This window comes from Balaenoptera musculus, chromosome 15 (assembly GCF_009873245.2).
Source record: "Balaenoptera musculus isolate JJ_BM4_2016_0621 chromosome 15, mBalMus1.pri.v3, whole genome shotgun sequence".
Taxonomy (NCBI): Eukaryota; Metazoa; Chordata; class Mammalia; order Artiodactyla; family Balaenopteridae; genus Balaenoptera; species Balaenoptera musculus.
Genome location: NC_045799.1, coordinates 84612005 through 84632184, shown reverse-complemented (window position 1 = coordinate 84632184; position 20180 = coordinate 84612005). Strand labels below are relative to the sequence as shown.

Sequence of the window (20180 nt, the reverse complement as noted above, 5' to 3'; positions counted from 1 at the left end):
CCCTCGTCACCCAAGCTATATGCTCTAGGGTTTCCCCTGTGAAGGCTGCGTGGGTCTTTCTGTTGCGGCGGGCTATGTGGGCAGGCTCGCTTGGCCCTCGCCCGGTTGGTTGCCAGGCTCTGCCTCGCGTGGAGGCTGCTGGCTGCCGCTTGGCAGGGCCAGGTCACAAGGTGGCTGACTGCAGAGCCCCAGGGGGCCCCAGGGCTAGTGCTGGCTCACTGGTGGTGGAGTCAGAGTCCAGGAGACTCCAGGGCGGTTGCTTGCCCACTGGTGGGTCCTGGGGTTAGTGCCAGACTACTGGCAGGCAGAGCCGGGTCCTTAAGCCTGGTTGCAGGACCCAGAGGTCCCAGAGCTGGTGTAAGATCACTGGGCTGGGGGCGGTCAGGTTGTTCCTAACACAGTTGGGTGCGGGGTGTCCTGAAGCGTGTGCTGGCCTGCTAGCGGCCAGGGCCCGGGCCCAGCTCGTCCCGGGGCAAGGTCTGGCGTGCCGTGGGCAGGCTGAGGGATTGTGGTTCTCTTGCATCTGGTGTGTGCCCCCTGGTGGGGGTGGCAGGGCCCGAGGCTGGTGCCTGCTCACTGGGGGGTGGAGCTGAGTCCTGGGCCGTCTGGTGGGCAGGGTTGTGTCTCTGTGCGGCTGTGGCCTCAGGTGGTCTCCAGGTGGCCTGTCTGCTGCTGGGTGGGGCTGTGTCCCAAGCCAGTTGTTCGGCCCGAGGGGTCCCAGCACCGGTGCCTACAGGCTGCTGGGTGGGGCCCGGTCTTGGCGCCGAGGAGCTAGAGGGAGGATCCCACAACTGCACCTGCCAGCACCAGCATACACACGCCGGAGGCCCAGGAATGGCTGCTGCCAGCGTCTGTGTCCCCAGGGCGAGCCGTAGCTGCTTCCCGCCTCTCCAGGAGACTTTCGAAGACCAGCAGGTAGGTCTGGCCCGAGATCCCAGGGAATTACAGCTTTTGCCCCGGGTCCCGGAGCGTGGGAGACTTTGTGTGTGCCCTTTAAGAGGGAAGTCTTTCTTTCCCCTAGTCCTGTGGAACTCCTGAAATTAAGCCCCACTGCCCTTCAAAGCCAAATGCTCTGGGGGCGCATTTTCCAGGGTAGGACCCCTGAGCAGGGGGGCCTGATGTGGGGCTCAGAACTCTCCCTCCTGTGGGAGAACCTCTGCCATGTTAGTTTTTCTCCAGTGTGTGGGTCACCCACCTGGGGATGTGGGCCCAACTATACGGCAAGTCCACCCCTCTTAACTGTCTCGTTGTGGTTCCTTCTTCATGTCTTTAGTTGTAGAAGATCTTTTTGGTAGGTTCGGTCTCTTTCATTGACGACTGCTCTGTAGAGTTGTGATTTTGGGGAGCTCGTGAGAGGAGGTGAGCTCAGGGTCTTTCTACTCTGCCACCTTGGCCGATCTCCAGCTCCAGTCTGGCCGAGAGAACTTTCTGCACTGATGGACACAGGCCAGCCGAATACAGTAGCCCACTAACCTTGTCTGACTGTTGACCGCCAAAGACAGCGTCAGTGCAGCCAAGAAACTTTCCATTTCTTTTCATTCAAATTGGCTCGTATTTAAACAGCCACACGTGGCTCCTCCCTCCAGGATCTGCATCCCGACACCAAGCCCACCCCAGCCCCTGAAATGAACCACTCCAGACAACGGTACTTTTCCAATTATAGCTTTTTTTCTTTTCTTTTTTTTATGAAAAAGATCACACAGAATTCGCCAACAAACAAAATTCCAAAAGAAACTTAAAAAAAAAAAAAAAAAAAGAAAACGATAATTCCCCCAAAACACAAAACCGAAGTCTGGCTTTTCCTCCCCTTCAGATTGTCTGGACGAGGCCTCCGGCCCCCGGAAGGCGCGGGGGCTGGCAAGTGCTTCGTGGGCCGCGAGCTCGGCCGGCTCCCTCTCCCCTCCCTCAGCCTCTGCTCTCCCTAAGTCCGTCTCCATCCTGGGGGCGAGTACAGTACACCTGGGCCGGGGGGGGCGCGTGGGGTGAGGTTGGGACAGGGGGCCCGTGAAGCTGGGTGCTACACACGCTCATCTAACAGGAAATAAAAAATAATATTCTGCACGTCAGAATGTGTTCGCTTTTTTTTTTTTATAATTTCATAGCTATTTTTTTCACAGTTTTAAAAAGTTTATATTTATATATATTTATATATATTTATCTTTATATATATAATTAAAAAGTTGACTCCATTTGAAGGCGTATGATACAGGGGAGAGTCTCTTGGTACAATAAAACTGTACAGGTTAAGAACTGCCGCCTCCCTCCGGGTGTGGCCGGGACGAGGATTTCAGCACCATGGGGTTGTCTGTAGTGTGAGGGTCTGGACCAGCAGGGTGGGCCCTCCCCGGGGCCTCGGGGCACGCAGCCCCCTCCCCCTGGCGCCTGGCCGGTGCTCCTGGGCCCCCCCCTCGCACCTGGCTCTGTTCCCCAAGTCCAGGCTGTCCTGAGAGGGTGGGGGCCGGGCCCCGGGCAGGCACCCCAGAACAGGCCCGGCCTGGTCGCTGAGGCTGGGGGGCGTGGGCGCGCCCCCGTCCCACGGTGGGAGGCTCAGGGCGGGCTCTGTGCCGAGGGGGCCAGGCACTGGGAGGACCCACCAGCAGCGGGAACCCCCCAAGCGAGCATCAGGTGGGTTGCTCGGAAACCCCCTCCCACCGAATCCCCAGTTGGCACCGGCCTGAGGGCACCGGGACCTGGCCGAGCGCTTACAAGGTGCTGGGGGCTAGGACCCCTGAGGGGCCGGCAGAGCCCTACCCTGATCACGAGGAGCCCTCTCGTGGGGGCACCGAGGGGTCAGGAAGGGGGTCTGGACGTGTGCACATGTGCGCACACACGTGCATGCATACGGGCACACACATGTACACACTTACGCGCCAGGCTGTCCATGGGCACACTTGCATGCACACAACGCACGCACGAGGCCGCCGAGCCGTGGCAGTGATGGTGAGGGCCCCGCCGGGCCGGGCGCTCAGCAGAGCACAGGCACGCCGTCGGTAGAGAAGATCATGCCGGTGGTGGGCTCGTAGGTGCCCGCCAGGTAGTACAGGCCCTCGCTGTCCTGGTACTTCTTGGTCTTGAGCATCTGCTCGTACTGCTCCAGGCCCACCACCAGGCACTTGTGCGACACCGTCTGCACGTCGTTCTCGTCCACGTGGGAGGACTGGTACAGGGCGCGCTGCGGGCACACGGGCGGGCGTCAGGGGAAAGACCCCTCCCAGGCCCGAAGGACCAGAGAGAGATCCCCAGAGAGAACTCGAGAAACACAGTGGGGCTGAGGACGAGGATGGACAGAGACCAAGGGAGAGACCCAGAAACTAGAAGATCAAGAAACACAGGAACAGACACAGACCGAGACACACAGACCTGCGGAGTAAGAGACCAAGGGTGACAGACGCAGAGGCTGGGAGAGACAGACCAGGTCAGAGAGACGGGGCGGGGAGGCCGAGGGAGCCCGGCCCCTCCCGAGGCCGCGTGGGGAGGGTTATCGGAGGGCCCACCAGCACCGCGCGCTCTCCTACCTCCATGAAGTCCTTCCTCTGGCTGGAGGCCCGCAGGGCTGCGGGGAGGCTGCGGCCGGACTTCTGGTCCCAGTGCTGTGAGCGCAGACCAGGGGCCGCGGTGAGCCCGGGCCCCGCCTCGCCTGACCCCCGACCCCGACCCCAGGGTAGGGACTGCCCCGGCCATCGCCCCCCAGCACGGCCCGACGCCGAGGCCCCGGCCCACCTGGCCCTCGTGGAGGCGCTTGCCCGGGCTGGTCTCCTCAGGGTGGTAGAACCACTTGACGCGGACCACCATGTTGCTGCCCCACGACTCCCACATGCTCTGGATGCGGCCGATGTAGGGCAGGTTGGGGCGGCCGGCTGACAGGAAGACGGCGCAGTCCCCGATGCGGATCATCTCCTTGCCGCGCACGATGGCCTTGTAGAAGAGCTTGCGGGCCTTGCCCTTCATGCCGCGGCGCTGTGGGCGGGCGAGTCGGGTCAGGGCACACGCCCCGCCCCGCCCCGCCCCGCCCCGCCCCCGGGGTTCCGCAGCAGCGGCGCCAGGGGAGAAGCCCCCTGCTTGCTCTGATCGGGGAGCCCTCGCTCATCCCCTTGGCCGACCGGGTTTCCAAGAGGGACTCCACATGAACTAAAGATCCTGCAGCTGGGAGCGACTTCCAACTCCCCGTTGCTGAGCCGTGTCGGCCAACGGTGCCGGCGGGGCCCCAGGGACGCCCCACACGCGAGCGTTCGTGCGGCAGACGCCACAGCCACTGCTGGCGCCCAGCAGGATCCCCGCTCCTCCCACTGGGTCCTGACACCAGCCCTCGAGGCACAGCGGCCCCTGCTGGCCCCCAATTTCCAGACAGGGACCGGGAGGTCCCGGGAGGGGACACGGCTGCGTCTCCGGACAGAGAACATCGCTCCCCCCCCACGCTGCCCCGCACGTCGGGGCTACAACGAAGCAGGTTCACTCAACACCCCCCGGGGTCACAGAGCCGCTTGCTCACGGCCCAGCCTCAGTCTACACCACCCCGAGCAGCGCGGGGGCTCAGTACCAGTCAGCCTCGCAAGCGGCCAAGCAGAGGTGAGGGAGTGGGGCGTGGGCAGCGTCAACCCCCAGGCACGGCCGATTGCCCCCCCCATTTCCCCAGGAAAGCCATAACTGAGATCAGCGCCCAGCCCGGCGGGATCCAGCGCTGGGCCCACGTCTGCCAGACCCACAGTGTGGCTGGATTTCTTGTTTTAATTCACTCAACAAACATTTCCTGAAGCCGCCTCAGTGCCCCCGCCTGGGCTGGCACTGGGACACACAGATGGGCAGGCTCCAAGGAGGGAAGAGACCAGCCATCAGAATCCAAAACCCACCGCCAGGCAGCTCTGGGACCTGTCACTGTCCCCAGGCGAACACGGAGAAGCCAGGCCTACGCGAAGCTCTGCTCTGCCCTCCAGTGGGGCCAGCGCGCCTTCTCCTCGACTAACTTGTAAAACTCGTTTCCCTTCTCGGACTGGCCACTAGGCGGCGACAAAGCGTTTTTTGTCTTTCTTTTTTTGACTAAACAAGAAAAACCCACATGCTAATTTCCTACCTTATCCAGCTGTCCCTTTTCTACTATTAATTCACTGGATCCCTGGTGAGACTTTTTTTTTGGCCGCATCACAGCAAGTGGGATCTTAGTTCCCCGACCAGGGATCGAACCCGTGCCCCCTGCAGTGGAAGCATGGAGTCCTAACCACTGGACTGCCAGGGAATTCTGTGACAGACTTTTTAATGTCCAGGTTTCTTACGTGTTCTGTAAACTACTCAAATTATCTTCAGCTCAAGGCATGGTACTAACTGATTCAAGGTGACAGGGACGGCTAAGATCTCTAAACCAACGCATCTTTGACAGCAGGTATGTTTTTAGGCATCCACGGCTACTCTCCTCACAGATCCCCCTCGGTCCACAGAGTCTCCAGTGGGGCTGATGCCGCCCCTGTGGCCAGCATAGGAGTTGGTCTGGCCAATCCAAACATCCCATCCTTCTCCTGGCCATTGTGATTGGCTCAAGGGTGCACTCGGGACCTAAGCCAAAGACGTGCCACCAACTTTAGCTTGAACCCTAAAAAAGACACCTCTGGGCTTCCCTGGTGGCGCAGTGGTTGAGAGTCTGCCTACCAATGCAGGGGACACGGGTTCGAGCCCTGGTCTGGGAAGATCCACATGCCGCGGAGCGACTAGGCCTGTGAGCCATAACTACTGAGCCTGCGCGTCTGGAGCCTGTGCTCCGCAACGGGAGAGGCCGCGATAGTGAGAGGCCTGCGCACCGCGATGAAGAGTGGCCCCTGCTTGCCACAACTAGAGAAAACCCTCACACAGAAACGAAGACCCAACACAGCCAAAAATAAATAAATAAAATTTTTAAAAAAAGACACCTCCTTCCTACTGTCACTTCTCAGCTGGTAGAAGGTCAGCTGAAAGCTGCTGGGGCTGCCTGTTGCCAACAGGAGAGGGGCTGCCGGAGAAGGAGACCAGTACAGAGGAAGGAAGGAGACCAGTACAGAGGAAGGAAGGAGAAACTCAAGCCTGGAGCACGGGCCCGAGAGTGGATCTGAAGACAGCTCTCAGGCCCCTGGATCCAGCTGTACCTGAAGCCGGACACCCTAGACTTTTCTATTAAATGAGTTTGGCCCTGTGCTCTGACCTCTGCAGCAAGTGCCCCCAGTAACACTGACACTGGAACATGCAAATGGAAGATGCTAAGATAAGGAACTGGCCAATCACCGTGGGGGCAGGACAGCGAGGACATACCTGTCCTCGGCTCAGAAGCCATCACTCCTTGATATGGCCCTAGATAAAGTGCCTGCCGGGATCAGAGCTCCAGAGGGGCTGGTCTGGAATGTCTGAGTGTGGCTCGTCAGGAAAGATTCTACAAGAATCTACACACTCAAGTTTGCTGTCTCAAGTGGTGGCCTTGCTAAGAGAGGCTGTTTCAGCCTGGAGCCAGCAATCGGGGGGTGGGGGACGCGCATAAAGTCCGACAACTCACGCCTTGCAGGGTCGGAGCAGCAGATCATCTGCCCCAGATTCAAGGTGGTGCCGCAAAGGCAGGGAAACCAGAAGGAGAGCAGGAGCTGCGGGGGTCGGGGGAAGACCCTCCCCGACTTCCCGCTCTGCAGCCCTTGCCTGACCAAGGGGGGAGTTCCCCACCCTACTCTAAGGAGCCGTTGCGGGTGCAGCCTGGGGCAGGTGGCGCTGTCCACCGCCCACCCCCGGGGATCCAGCTGCCCCTGGGTGGCACAGTGGGGAGCCCGAAAAGGCTGCTGCTAAGGCAGAAACCCCCAAGCTAGTCTTGATTCAGAACGTCCTCCAACTTCTCCAGCCTTGCCGACGCAGCCAGGGAGCTGACACAATGCAAACATGCCAGAAGCTTCTTAAGCAGTACACTGCCAGAGGCCCCGCAAGCTCATCGCTGTCAGCCCCCAACCCCTAAAACCTGCCTGGCGGCACCGGCATTAAAAAGGTCCAGACCCAGCCGGGCGCCTCCTCCGGGCCCGGCTCTGGCGTGGCCTCGGAGGACCCTGGGCCAGGGCCGCAGATGCCGTGGGGAAGCCCGGCGGGCTGCACCCGTGGACAAGGAGCCTGGCTCTTCCTGCCCAGGGGCATGGGATGGACTCGTGGCCTCCAGGCTGCTCCCCTTCTGCACACAGAAGCTTCTCGTGTGTGCGTGTATATGCAGCTGCGTGCACGTGTACGTGCATTTGTGTGTGTGTGTGTACACGTGCGTCTGCGTGTGCCCAAGGCACGGGGGTGCCGGGAGGGCTCCTTCTGGAGAACAAACACCCACCTACTACAGGGGTGGCCACATGACTCAGACCCAGTCAACCAGAACGTTCTGCCCTGCGGGCCACACTGATTAGCTCAGGGACAGGCAGTGACCCAGCCCGGCCAAGACAGGGAAAGAAGTACCTTTTGCTGCGACTGCTAATTAGCCAGCCAGAAGCCTTGAGCCATTCGTTTTCAGCGGAAAATGAAGCAAAGGCAAAGAAAAGCAGGCTGTGCGGCCGCGCGGTTCTGAGAGACCCTGCGGCATGGCAACTAAAGGCCTGCACGGTAAGTGGGTCCCGCAGAGGGTGGGTCTGGGTCCCGGGGACCAGAGGGCAGTGCTCCTGTGTGAGGGGCAGGACTCCACACCCGTCACCCCGACTCTCCGCCGTGGGGCTGCTGGGAGGCCAGAGAAAGACACGTGGGGACGACCCCGCCCCCAGCTACCTGGGTGGGCTTGCCGAACCACTTCCAGAGCTGCCGGGCGGGCAGGAAGGCGGCGATCTTGGGCCGGTTCTCCACAGACGGCAGGCGCTGCCGCTTGGCCAGCTCCTTGGTGGTGGGGAGGTGGACGCCCTCCCTCTTCTTGGGCCGGCTCTTGGCCCCGGCCTGGGCCTTGGGCTGCACAGGCTGCGGGGGCTGCGGCGGGGGGGCCTGGGGCGCGGGCGCCGGCGCCTTCTTGCCTGGAGAGTGGGCCGAGGAGCGGGCCTTGCCCGCCTGCTTGGGCGCCTTGCTGGCGAGGGCTGGCGGGGCGGAGGGCCCGGCTGCCGGGGCAGGGGCGGCCTCGTCGTCTGAGCTGCAGGAAGAATCGTCCGTGGTGGAGGAGGAGGAGGATGACGAGGAGGAGGACGAGGAGGACGAGGAGGACGAGGACGAGGACGACGAGGACGAGGACGACGAGGAGGAGGAGGACGACGAGGACGAGGACGAGGACGAAGAGGAGGACGAGGAGGACGACGAGGACGAGGAGGACGAGGACGAGGACGAGGACGACGAGGAGGCCCTCGAGCTGGAGGCGCTGCAGTTCCGGCCGCCGCCGCCCTGGCCGTCCTCCTCTCCCTCCGTCTCAGAACTGCTGCCGCTGCTGCCGCTGTCGCTGCTGCCGCTGCCGCTGCTGCCGCCGCCGCTCTCCGACTCCTCGGCCCCGTCCTGCTCGGCCTGGCCCTTGTCCGGGCTCTTGGGGCTCCCCGAGTCCTCGAACGTGAGCGCGGCCCCAGGCTCCTGGGCCAGGTCGCCATCGCCGGCCTTGGGCCGGGCCGCCTTGGGCTCGCTGCCGCCGGCCCCCGGGGGGTAGCTGCCCAGGCCCAGCAGGCCCTTGGGCTCCTGCCAGCCCCCCGCCCCAGGGTCCTCCCGCAGAAGCAGGGCCTCTTTGGCCTTCTTGCTTTTGGGCGACGTCACGCCCTCACGGTCCAGCTTGACGAGCAGCTCGGCCTCTTCCCCAGGCCTCCGGGCGCCCTTGGTGGCCGACTCCTCGGCAGCCCGGGCCTTCTTGGGCTTGGGGCGGGTGGCGGGCATGGTGATGGGCATGGCGACGAGGGCGGTGGGGGCCAGGGCCGCGGCGGGGGCCGGCAGCTCCCCAAAGGGCTCGGGTGCCGGGCAGCTGGTGAAGGCGGACGGCACTGGGCTGGGCTGTCGGGGAGCTGGGCGAGCCTTGGGGGCCTTGGCCCGCTTGTCCACGGACTCTGGGGGGCTCTTCTTGGAACCTGGGGTGCTGATGGGCTCCAGGGCCAACGGGGTACTGGGGACCTCATCCGTCGAGCCCCCCTCCTCCAGGACGGCAGCTCTGTCTAGAAGAGAGAAGGAAGAAGCCCAGTGAGGCCAGGACTTCGCGAGCCAGCGAGCCCGTCCCCGTCCCAGCTCTGCCGGGTCCTGAGCGGGGCTGGGGCGGCAGCCTCTCGGGGCCTCGGGACGAGCGGCTCTCGCGCCTTGGTTGTCCACAGGTGGTGGCCCCAGAGTGGCCCTCGGGAGCCTGGGCTCTTAGCCCGAAGCACTTGGCTCTGGACTCTGGAGGGAACACAGCTGGCTGGATCTCAGCTCCGTCTCGGACAGGTCAACGCGCCTCCCTGACCCTCAGTTTCCTAATCTGTCACAGGGTCCAAATAGCCCTGCAGCGCCAAGTCCCCGCGCAGGTGGGGAGTCGTGTCTGTGCAGAGACCCTGTGCGAGCAGCAGCCCCAGGTCTCGGCGGCCTGGGCACGGCCAACGTACCGCTCTTGGCTTTGGTGCTGGGTTTCCGCCCGCGCCCCCGGGCCTTGGCGCCGGGCTCCTCGGACCCTGGCGCGGCCCCGTCTTTGCTCTCCCCGGTGTCTTTGCTGGTCTTCCGGCTGCGGCGCTTGGCGCTCGGCACCAGGAGGGCGGGGGATGGCTCAGCACCTGTGGGGCAGGACAGACAGTGGCTCAGGCCCGGGTCTCCGCTCTCCGGGCCACAGGAGTGTCATCTGTCGTGGGCAGGAGGCGAGGGGAGGAACCAGACGACACTGCATGGCCGACTCCACTCAGCCTGCCCACCTAGGCTGCGCGGTCGGGTGGGAGGCCCATCTGCAGGGACGCAGATGTCTGGGGTGTCTGCACATGCGCGCGATGGGGGCTCCTCCAATAAATGGGCAGGGTGGGGCTGACCCTGTGGCTTTAATGATCCGTTTGGAGGGTTCACGAAAGCACTGGACCCCTGGAAGTCAGGCAGTCCTGGGTCCGAGTCCCGGCTCTGCCTCTGACCAGTCGACGGACCCTGGATAAGTCGTTTCACCTCTTAAACCCGAGGTTCGTATTGGCCAAAGGGGACGGTATTTCCAGACACACAGGACTCGACAAGAACTGAACGCTATCACAGACACAGAGCATGGAACTGTCCATGACAGTCACCGATCCCTCCCTGGCCTGGACTGCCCGGCCCGGGGCTGGTCTCACGAGTCTCGGGATGCAGATCTGGGGAGGCCTGGGATCCCCCCTCCCGAGACCATTCTGGGAGCCCCCACCCACACTTTCTGCCATTTCCACCCCCTGTGGGTGCAAATGGTCCAAAGAGCAGACAGAGCCCAGAGGCAGCCTGGAGGGGGTGGGCCCCCGCCGGGCGGTAGGACCACCACTCACACTGGATCTTGTAGTCGGGGGGCAGGAGGCGGATGTGCGAGAGGGGGATCCTGCCGGTGTCTCCGTCATCGAACTCCACGGTGATCAGGTCTCCGTCGTCCTCGAGGCCCAGCAAGCCTGTGGGAGGAGGGGCGGGGTCAGGGGGCCGAAGTGGGGCAGAGACCAGCCGGGAAGCAGCCCCGGAGCAGGTGCACGAGGGCGGGTACGCAGCGGGCAGGACGTGGGCTTCAGAGCCAGGCGGCCCCGGGAGCACAGGCTCCCAGTCCGGCCGAGCACGCGGCCGTGTCCACTCATCCCGAGACCCTCCCCAGATCAACGAAGGATGGTGCTGGGGTCACCCCAGCCCCATTCCCGAGCGCTGGACACTGAGCCCAGAGCCCTGAGGCTGGAGCCGCGGGCTAACTGAGGGGTGAAGAGCCACAGGTGCTGGTACTCGGTGTCCCTAAACAAAACATCCCTCCCCCAACCATCAGGAGGCCCTGCCCACGCACAGCTTCCAATCTGCTTGCTGAGGATCACCAGTGACAAAAGAACAGCCTCCAACAAAGGACAGCACAGAACAGACAGGTACAGACACAGAGCCCACAGGGAGAGGAAGGGAAAGGCAGAAGGAAAGGGAGCTGAAGAAACCTAAAATGGAAACAATATGTCCCCAGAAAAAAAGGAATCCATGAAAACAAAAAGAGGTTATTTAATTTAAAAAAAAAAAGAATATTTAGACAATAAGAAAGAACTCTTAGGAATACTATAAACGACAGCAGAAATATCAAAAATTCAATAGAATAGAAGGGCCAGAAGGCAGAGGTGAGGAAATCTTCCAGAAAGTAGAACAAAAAGATTAAAAAAATGGACAAAAATGGGAAAAAAGATCCTAGTCTTGAGGGCCACCAGATGAGTGTGAGTTCCAGGAAAAAGAGGGTAAATGAGGGAAGGAAACTCTCCAAGAAGTAATATGAGAAAAATTTCTAGGAACAAAGGAAATCTGCTTCCGAATCAAAGCCCCCTTCCCCCAAATACCCAGCAACACACACCCACACAGAGAGAGAGAGAGAGAGAGAGGCCACATGAAATTCCCGATCTAGGAATAATGAGAAGATTCTGAGTTTCCAGAGAGAGAAAAGTGGGTCTCCTATGAAGATTTGGGAATAACCCTGGTGTTGAATGCCTCTGACATCAGAATGTGGATGGAACAGTGACTTCAAAAGAGGGCTTCCCTGGTGGCGCAGTGGTTGAGAATCTGCCTGCCAATGCAGGGCACACGGGTTCGAGCCCTGGTCTGGGAAGATCCCACATGCCGCGGAGCAACTGGGCCCGTGAGCCACAACTACTGAGCCTGCGCGTCTGAAGCCTGTGCTCCGCAACAAGCAGCCCGCGATAGTGAGAGGCCTGCGCACCATGATGAAGAGTGGCCCCCGCTTGCCGCAACTAGAGAAAGCCCTCGCACAGAAACGAACACCCAACACAGCCATAAATAAATAAAAATAAATTTAAAAAAAAAAAAGGTGAAGGAAGATTATTTCCAATGTAGAATTTATACCCAGCTCAACTATCTCTAAAGAACAGGATAGGATAAGGAGATCTTAGGCACACGTGTACTTGAGGAATTTACCGCCCATGAACCCTTGTTCTCAGAAAGCTACGGAAAGGTCCTCTGCCACAAGGAGGGAGAGACAAGGAAGAGAAAGACACAGGATGCAGCACAGGAGAGAGAGAAATGGAATTCTCAGAGTGATGGCAAGGGGAAATCCCAAGAGTGACACCCGTGAGGCAGGCCTAGAAAGCCGTCAGCCCACAAGGCTCAGGGGGCCAGAGAGCCCCAGGAGAGCTCAACAGAGATGAACTTTTCCCCTTGTGAGAGAACTTCCTGCCCAGCATCCCCGTTCCCATCTCCTGGGCATGTATGGATGACGTTAGGCGGCCAAGAGGTGGACTATCTTTGGCCTCTGCTTTTGGCTTTGGGCTGTAACACACACCCAGATCCCCGGCTCCCAGATGTGTTGGTTCTGCAACAGCTAAGTGTGCACTGTTGACTACCTGCCGGCTTTGTCTGTCTGGCATCTACACCCACGTCTTCTGGGCTACCTGTTATTTTGTCTGCCCAGCTTCCAATCTCTTATTCTGCTAACAACGTCAACTTTCCTGGGGAAGCGGCCTTCCCTTCTCAGTCCACAGGCAAAAATCAGGAAGCTGCCTCACTCGTTAGCAAGGACGAGCCCAAGACCCGTGACCCACGTGAAATCCATGTGACCCAAGCCAGTTCAGTGGGACTCCATCCTAGGACCCAGGTGGGAAAAGGGGGAGATTCTCTGATGACAGGATTTGTTCAGAAGGTGAGAGAGAGTCCCCAGGCGCGGGGTGTGAAGACAGCACAGCCAAGAGCGTGGCTGACGGACACTGGGAGCCTGAGCCCCCACGACGCTGTGGAATAGTGACTGGGTCCAACCACGCCCGAAGCCCTGCAAGTCTTCACTCAGACGGGCCGGTAAGACTCTGTGCTCAAGCCCGTCTGACTTGGGTTTCAGGAACCAAATGGATCCATGCCGACACGGCGGGAGACAGGGGTGCCGGGGAGGGTCTCGGGGGAGGGTCTCACCTCGGACCACGGTGCCCGGGTAGAGGCAGCGGTACTGCTGGCTCCAGTAGGCTGCGATCCTGGTCCCTTGCGGCAAGAAGCGAGTGGAGGCCGGCCTCACGTCGATGATCTGGGAAGGCGAAGGGCTAAGCGCGGGCGGTGAGGAGGAGCAGCCCCACGCCCGCCCTCCCCAGCCCCGCGCCCGCCCTCACCGCCTCCTGCAGCAGCTGTTCCAGACAGTAGATGTGGGGCCGGTTCCCGCGTTCGCCCTCCACCACCACACGGTATCTGCGAGGCCAGGGCGGGCGAGGTGTGAGGTCCCCAGGGGAAGCGCCACGCCCCAGACTCCCAGCCCCACCCGCGCCAGCTCTACCTCCCGCACCACGGGGACGTGACGTCGGAGCCTGAGGGTCTGCTGACCTGTGGCATAAACTCGGGGCAGGTCTGTCCCCTCCGGGCCCCCGTTTCCTCGTCTGCACAACCAGGGGTCACAGATCCAGGAGAGCCCAGCGTGCCCTCTCCTGCTCCTTCCCGCTGAGCCCCACCTGGGGGCCCGCCCACGCCCCCCTGGTCCTACGCGGGGAAGCCACAGCTCAGAGAGGCGAAGCAACGCGCCCACAGAGGCCCAGCAAGGCTCTGGAAGCAGGACTGCGTGAGGCTCTCAGGCTCTGAGCGGAGCTGCCCCGCCTGGCGCCCCCAACTCACATGTCCGGCGAGTGCACTGTCTGCACGTGCCCCGCGTACAGCAGCTTGTCGTCCATGGGGATCAGCACGCGCAGGCCGTCCTTCAGCTCGTCCTTGTCGATGATGCAGGAGCGAGGGGCTGCGGGAGGGGGCGCGCGGGAGGCGGGGTTGGAGCGGGGGCGGGGGCGGGGGGGGGCAGCCTTGAGACCCTCCGTCCCCTGTGCCCTGCCACCCCTCTCAGAGCGGAAGGCCCAGGGTGCCTGCGGGCACACGTGCATCTGTGTGTGCAGCTGTGTGCCTGCAGACGGGCCTCGTGCGGGGCCGTGCATGCGTGCCAGGTGTGCACAGCCCCTCCCCTCCCAGCGCGTCTGCAGAGATCCCAGGCAGGTAGGAACCGGGGTGACACCCCGCAGGTGCTGTCCCACCCTCATGTGAAGCCCACCCCTCTCTGAGCCCCAGCATGAGGCGATGCGTCATCAGACCCCATCCCTGCCCCCTCAGCCACAGCCCTGGGACTCTTCCATCGGCTCCTCCTCCACCTGGAATGCTGTCTCTTCTGGTGGACACAATCCCCCACAGCTGGGCTGTCAGCGCTCCCCGCCCCAACCAGGCCTCCGCCCGAGGCTGCCACTCCCCATCACCGCCCCGGGCCACGTCCCCTCCTGGGACCCCCACCCCAGACTCTCCTCAGTTCTCCCCCTCCGGGCCCGACCACGCTGCTTCAGCCTCCTGGGCCTGCTCTTCTTCTCTATAGGACCTTGAACCTGGGCCCTCCCTGCCATTACCTCACACAGAGAAACCCAGATGGCTCGCTGGGGTGGACAGAATGACGGGCCCACTTCTTGGTCCCCGCCTGCACCCACACCCCTGCCACAGCTTCACCATGGGTGGAGTGGACTTCCCACCTCTTGACCTTGGGCGTGGCCACGTGACCTGTTCTGGCCAATGGACGAGGGTAGAAGTGCTTGAATCTGAACCTAGCGAGGTCTCAGGAGGCCTCACTGGTTCCCACTCTCCCTCTCGAGCCTTTGGCAGCACGGCCGTGAGAAGAACACACCCTGACCAGCCCAGCGGTCCAGGTGGGGCAGAGCTGTCCCTGCATCAGTGCATCCCATTATCATGGGAGCAAGCCCAGCTGAGGTCACCCTGCTGTCCTGCTGACAACTTATTGCCACCCTCCATTGAGTCTGAGCACTTGGTTGTTACACAGCAATAGCTGACAGATACACTCCCAAGCAGGTGACAAAGCTCCTCAGGGCTGGCTCTGCTCCTCCTCTCAATCCATCCCCACCCCCACCTAATTCATGTCCTCAACCTCAAGCTCCAGACCCCCAGGTCCAAGTGCCTACTGGATGTCACCCCCCTGGGATGTCCTCCGAGCATCCCAGACTCCAGCCAGCAAAGCCCAGTTGCTCCCCTCTGAGACCCGTCTCGATGACAGCTTCTCCCCCCCACCTGCCAATACCCATCCACACCCCTTCTCTTCCCCTCATCTGCTCATACAGCCCATGTACTCTCCCTCCTAACGCACTGAAACCCACCCCATCTCCCTCCCAGCTGCCCATTCCCTGCCCCTCCCCACGCCAGCTCAGGCCCTAGTAACTGCCCCGGGAGAACCTCCTGCACCCCCATATTCCAGGCCCAAGCCAACACAGCATCGTGGGCACTCACCGGGAGTTAGTGGCCTCTCCACAGCCCCGCCTCGTGGCAGGTGCTCATCCTCAGAGAAGCTCGAGTCCTGGTTGGGCTCAAAGTCCTCCTCGGCAGCCATGCTCTCCATCAGCTTGCTCACGGCTCCCCCCTTCCCCCGGTTCTGGGGACAGAGCAAGAAACACCAACGGCTTAGGACACGGCATCCCAGTCCTGCCCGGCTAGGACCCTCCCTGGAAAGCCGGGGTCACGTCAGGCCGCGGTGGAGTCTGCCACATGGGGGGACTGGGGTCCCAGCTGGGCTCACCCCCCAGGCCAGAGGGAGGATGAAATGGGCTGAGGCAGCGCCTCCAGCCACACGAGGGATCTGCGGGCATGGGGGTGGGGCACACCCAGGGACGCCTCCGTCTGTCAACCAAGCAAAGCAATTCACCCAAGCCTGGGGCCCCATGGGAAACCTCACCTCCTTCTTCACCTCCTTCCCTTTGGCTTTGGCCTTGTTCCTCTTGGCGGCGGCCGGAGAGCTGGTGTGAGGGGCCCGGGCCTCGGGGGGCAGGGCGGGAACACGGGGAGGGGGCAGTGAGGCTCCTGATCCGGCCTCCTTCCCCTTCTTCTTCTGGGGATGAAGCGACAGAGTGGCCGTCGGAGGGCAGAGAGGGCCCAGGCCCCGCCGCTCACCGTCCAGAGAGAGGACAAAGCACCCTCCCTCTCCTGGCAAGTATTTCTGGTTTCAATCTTGTTTTATTACTACTATATATTACTTGTTGTAAAAAAAAACAAAACAAAACACCGAAGTGTATATACGTGAGTTCCTCTCCAACGATCCCACCAACCACAGAGGTAACTAGAGGAACTAATAACAGCATGGTGTGTCCTTCCAGAACTTTCCGCAAGCACACATAACCATGTAAACATGCGGGCTATGCAGACACATCTGTGCATACACAGTACTTTTTTTTTTAAACACAGATGGGAATTTACCAAAAATTCTGCTTTGCAACTTTTTCCCCCTAGTATGTCTGGTAGACACAGAGGTGGTGGCCTCACTTTTTATTCTAAACAGCTGCCCAAGGTGCCTTGATGGGGGGACCCGAGATTCATCTGACCACCCACCTCTGTTTTTTCCTCTGCTGGATGGTGCCACGAAAAACAACACTACCGATTAGTTCTACAGGTATATTCCTGGAAGGAGCATTTAGAACCGTACACCCACGGCCCGACTGCTTCCGGAGGCCTGCGTTACTTTCCTCTTGCCCCAGAAGTGTGGGGTGCCACATCCACACCAGCTCAAAGCCCCCAGGGTGGCTCAGGGACGCTCCCCACGCTGGGGGAGCGGAAACTGGGCCAGCGTACGGGAACTGTGCATGGCTCCACTTATCAGAGCAAAAGAGTGGAAACAACCTAGATATCCAGCAACCTGGTGCGTCCGTAGATACAGTTACAAGCTTTTATCACAGCGGCTGAGGGTCCTGTTCTGAGGAAGAGGTGACAGCACAGGAAATGGAAGTGATGATACTTTGTATAAGAAGCAGGTTCAGGCTACAAAGGTGACGGGCGGTGGGGGCAGGGGTCACTTTATGCCTTTTTAAAAGCGACGTGCCTAACGACCAACGACCAAGTCATGGGGCCAGGGGAGATGGAGCATTAAGACACAGAAAAAAGGAAGACTGGGCGAATGTTACCAAGACAACAGCAGAAGTCACAGCTTCCACATCAGACGAGTGAAATCCAAACCCAACAGCATTAAAAGGAAAAAAGTGGGAAATGTTAGAGCGATAAAAGGTATTCATTTTAATCTCTATTTGTGGGGAGAAATATGTAGTTTTTATATACACACACACACATTATATTTTCTTGTTTCTGGTGCATGTTTTAATCCTGTGCACATTTCTGAAATCAGAAGGCATCTTGGGGGTTGAAGGACTGTTTGTCATGTGGTTATGTCTCCTCTTCCCCTGACTTCTGTTATTAAATAGACAGCTTGTCTTATGGGGCACATCTTTGCAGCTGTACACATAGTGGGGCAGGGGAAATTGACAGCAAAAAAAAAAAGTTATCTCTGTATGGAATTTAATTTTCTTCCTTTTCTTTATCATGCAAATTACTGTTACAATCAGATAAAACTGATAACTTTTTCTTTCCCATTGACCAGAAAGCCCATTTCTGGGAAGATTTTTTTTTTTTAATTAAAAAACTCCAAAACTGACAAGTTCTGTACACAGAACAGAGATGTTCATTGCTGTGGTAATTACGATGGCAAAATACCATCATCAACCAAATCACCAATGGCTAGCATGGTTGATGGCGGGAGATGTTGAAAACCACAGGATAGCAAGATGGTGGAATGTTATTCAGCCATTTAGAGACAGTGATTTAAAAAAATGTAAAATAAAAGCTCATGCCATATGGGAATGCACAAGATCTAACGCCAAGTGTAAACAGCAGGATACAAAAGTGTATCTCACAGAACTATGAACACCGGTTGTTCCTGGAGTGATTTCCTTGGTGTCTGACTTCTCCTTTGGTTGACAGTTAATCTGTTCTGTTCCAGTCTCTGACTGTGTCATCAGAAGGCTGGGATCAGGTGAGCGAGCCCCTGGTCCCTCTCCCCAACAGAAGGTGCCATCTTGGGAAAGGCCCAAGGAGGCTGGTGGCCCTGTGGTTAAGGCCCAGGCTCTGGCGCTAGACCCCCAGTGTTGAAAGCTCAGCTCTGATGATCATTAGCTGCTGGGCTAACTGGGCAGGTTCCAGGACCACCTGTAAGGTGCAGTTAATATGAGTAAGTAACCTACCTCATATGGCTTTGTAAGTAGTCATCTGTGACGTCAAAAGAAATATATATTTGGTCCCTCCCCCTGCTCCTGACACAGAGCTCCTAAATCCCTTTGAATTTCCTGGGTCATAGGAGCGAGTGCCTTTTGTTCTAATAAGGTGACTCTTGGTGAGCCCCTATATGGCTTCAGGATGGGGCCTGGTCACCAGAAAGACCAGCCACAACTAAAAGCTTGAAACTTTCAGCCCCACCCGCATCCTCCGGGGAGGGGAGAGGGGCTGGAGGTTGAGTTACTAATCGGTCATGCCTCTGTGATAAAGCCTCCATAAAAACCCCTCAGCGACGGGGTTCAGAGAGCTCAGGGTTGGTGAACACGCCGAGGAGGGCGGTGTGCCCGGAGAGGGCATGGGAGCTCTGCACCCCTTCCCACCCACCTTGCTCTGTGCATCTCCTCCATCTGGCTGTTCCTGAGTTGCATCCTTTACAGTAAACCGTAACAGTAAGTAAAGTGTTTTCCCGAGTTCTGTCATTCTGGTGAATTATCGACCGGAGGAGAGGGGTCATGAAAATACTTGATTTACAGCTGGTTGGTCAAAAAGCACAGGTGACAACCTGGGACTTGCGACTGGCATCTGGAGTGGGGATGGGGTGGGGGCAGTCCTGTGGGACTGAGCCCTTCACTGTGGGGTCTGCACTAACCCCGGGGAGTTAGTGTCAGATGTGCTGTGAGCAGAGGCAACGCGTTTCCCTTTACCAACACATTAAGTATACGTGGCAAAGTGGTTAGAACACGCCTGGCCCCTACCATGGGTCACCCCGTATAATCATCATCATTATGTATTATTGGAGCGCGTTCTCTCCAAGGATCAGAAAAACCTGAGATGGCTTCAGCCATGAGAAAACAAGAACAAGAGATCCCTGTGGATGACACTGAAATGCAGCCCCTTCCTCACTACCACCCATTATCAGGAAATTGATGCGAAGTCTGGTCCCTTTTTGTGGCTTTGTCTAGAATGACACTGTTATTTGAGGGTTTGCCTTCCATCAGGGACGTGGAGTAGAGAGGCCTGAGTCAGAGACCACTGTCGCGAGCTGGCCATTAGGTCTGAATGCGACCACCTAAAGAGCGAACTACTGGCTGTGAGCTTCCTAGCAGCCACTGCAAGAAGAGTAACAGGGCTAAAAAAAAAAAGAAGGGTGACAGGTCTAATCATCACTGAGTTCTTGAAAGGCAGGTGTTCTCAACCTGCGGTGTCTGTGGAGAGAATTCAGGGACCTCTGAACCATGGATGGGGAAAAAGAAATCCCATCTCTATTTTCCCTAACCTCTCAAGAAATGAGGTTTTCCTTTGGGTGGGAGAGCTAAGACTCTTGTCACCAACAGCAATCACTGTCATGTAGCGCATGACAGTTACGGCAGAGACCTTGAAATATCATCTGAGCTCATCAGTTCACACGACAGCACTTGCTAGCCCGGCTGCCAGGTGTCCTTATCAAAGACGCTCATCAAGGGGCACCCGGAGGAGTGCCCAGCACAGAGGTCTTCGGTAGGTGGGTGACTGCGTTTCAGGGTCACCACTGCCCTTCGGGGTCTCTGCGCCTCGCCCAGGTCTGAGAACTCTACTCCAAGACAGGAGGTCCAAGGGCCCCCGCCCTGCACCGGGCCCTACCTTCCTGGGGTCCTTCCTGTCCTTCGCACGGCCGGCGTCCTTGCGCGGGCTGGGCGGGCCGGCCTTGCCGCAGCGGCCGGGCTTGGTGGCAGCGGGCGCGACGCTGCTGGGCGCGGGCACGGCCGAGGCGTCGTGCAAGAAGATGCGCTCGCTGCGCCGCCGCGTCCACAGGTCGTCGTCGCTGGCCTCGGGCCCCGCCTCCAGGCCAGGCTCCTTGGGGCCCCGCGGCTTGCGGGCCTTGCGCCCCTTCTCGGCCGCCAGCTTGGCCTTGTCGGGGCTGCCGGGGCCCCGGGTGCTGGGCGCAGCCAGGGCAGGACCTGGCTCCCCCAGCCCCTTCTTGGGCCGCAGCAGCCCGGCAGGCGACCGCTTCCGCACCTTGACCTCGCTCTCCGAGTCGGTGTACTCGAACTCCGTGCCTGCACGTGGGTGAGGGAGGGGCTGTGGACAGGGACTCCCGG

General features: G+C 59.6%; 1 protein-coding gene across 8 annotated transcripts in view; it reads right to left on the bottom strand.

Moving 5' to 3' along the window:
* Positions 1-1709: 1709 nt before the first annotated feature.
* Positions 1710-20180, bottom strand: part of TNRC18 (trinucleotide repeat containing 18) — an 85145-nt gene continuing 66674 nt past the window's right edge. For 4 of the 8 annotated variants that reach the window (XM_036826026.1, XM_036826019.1, XM_036826022.1 and 1 more), the window contains 12 exons: positions 19723-20138; positions 15743-15895; positions 15301-15442; positions 13651-13768; positions 13158-13233; positions 12967-13075; positions 10374-10490; positions 9492-9656; positions 7732-9071; positions 3721-3957; positions 3516-3590; positions 1710-3172 (listed from right to left, as the gene is read on the bottom strand). In XM_036826026.1, the coding sequence (XP_036681921.1) occupies positions 2966-3172; positions 3516-3590; positions 3721-3957; positions 7732-9071; positions 9492-9656; positions 10374-10490; positions 12967-13075; positions 13158-13233; positions 13651-13768; positions 15301-15442; positions 15743-15895; positions 19723-20138 (3155 nt within the window). In that variant the 3' untranslated portion in view covers positions 1710-2965. The remainder of the gene's footprint in view (positions 3173-3515; positions 3591-3720; positions 3958-7731; positions 9072-9491; positions 9657-10373; positions 10491-12966; positions 13076-13157; positions 13234-13650; positions 13769-15300; positions 15443-15742; positions 15896-19722; positions 20139-20180) is intronic. The other 4 variants (XM_036826021.1, XM_036826023.1, XM_036826025.1 and 1 more) reach the window with 1 other exon arrangement.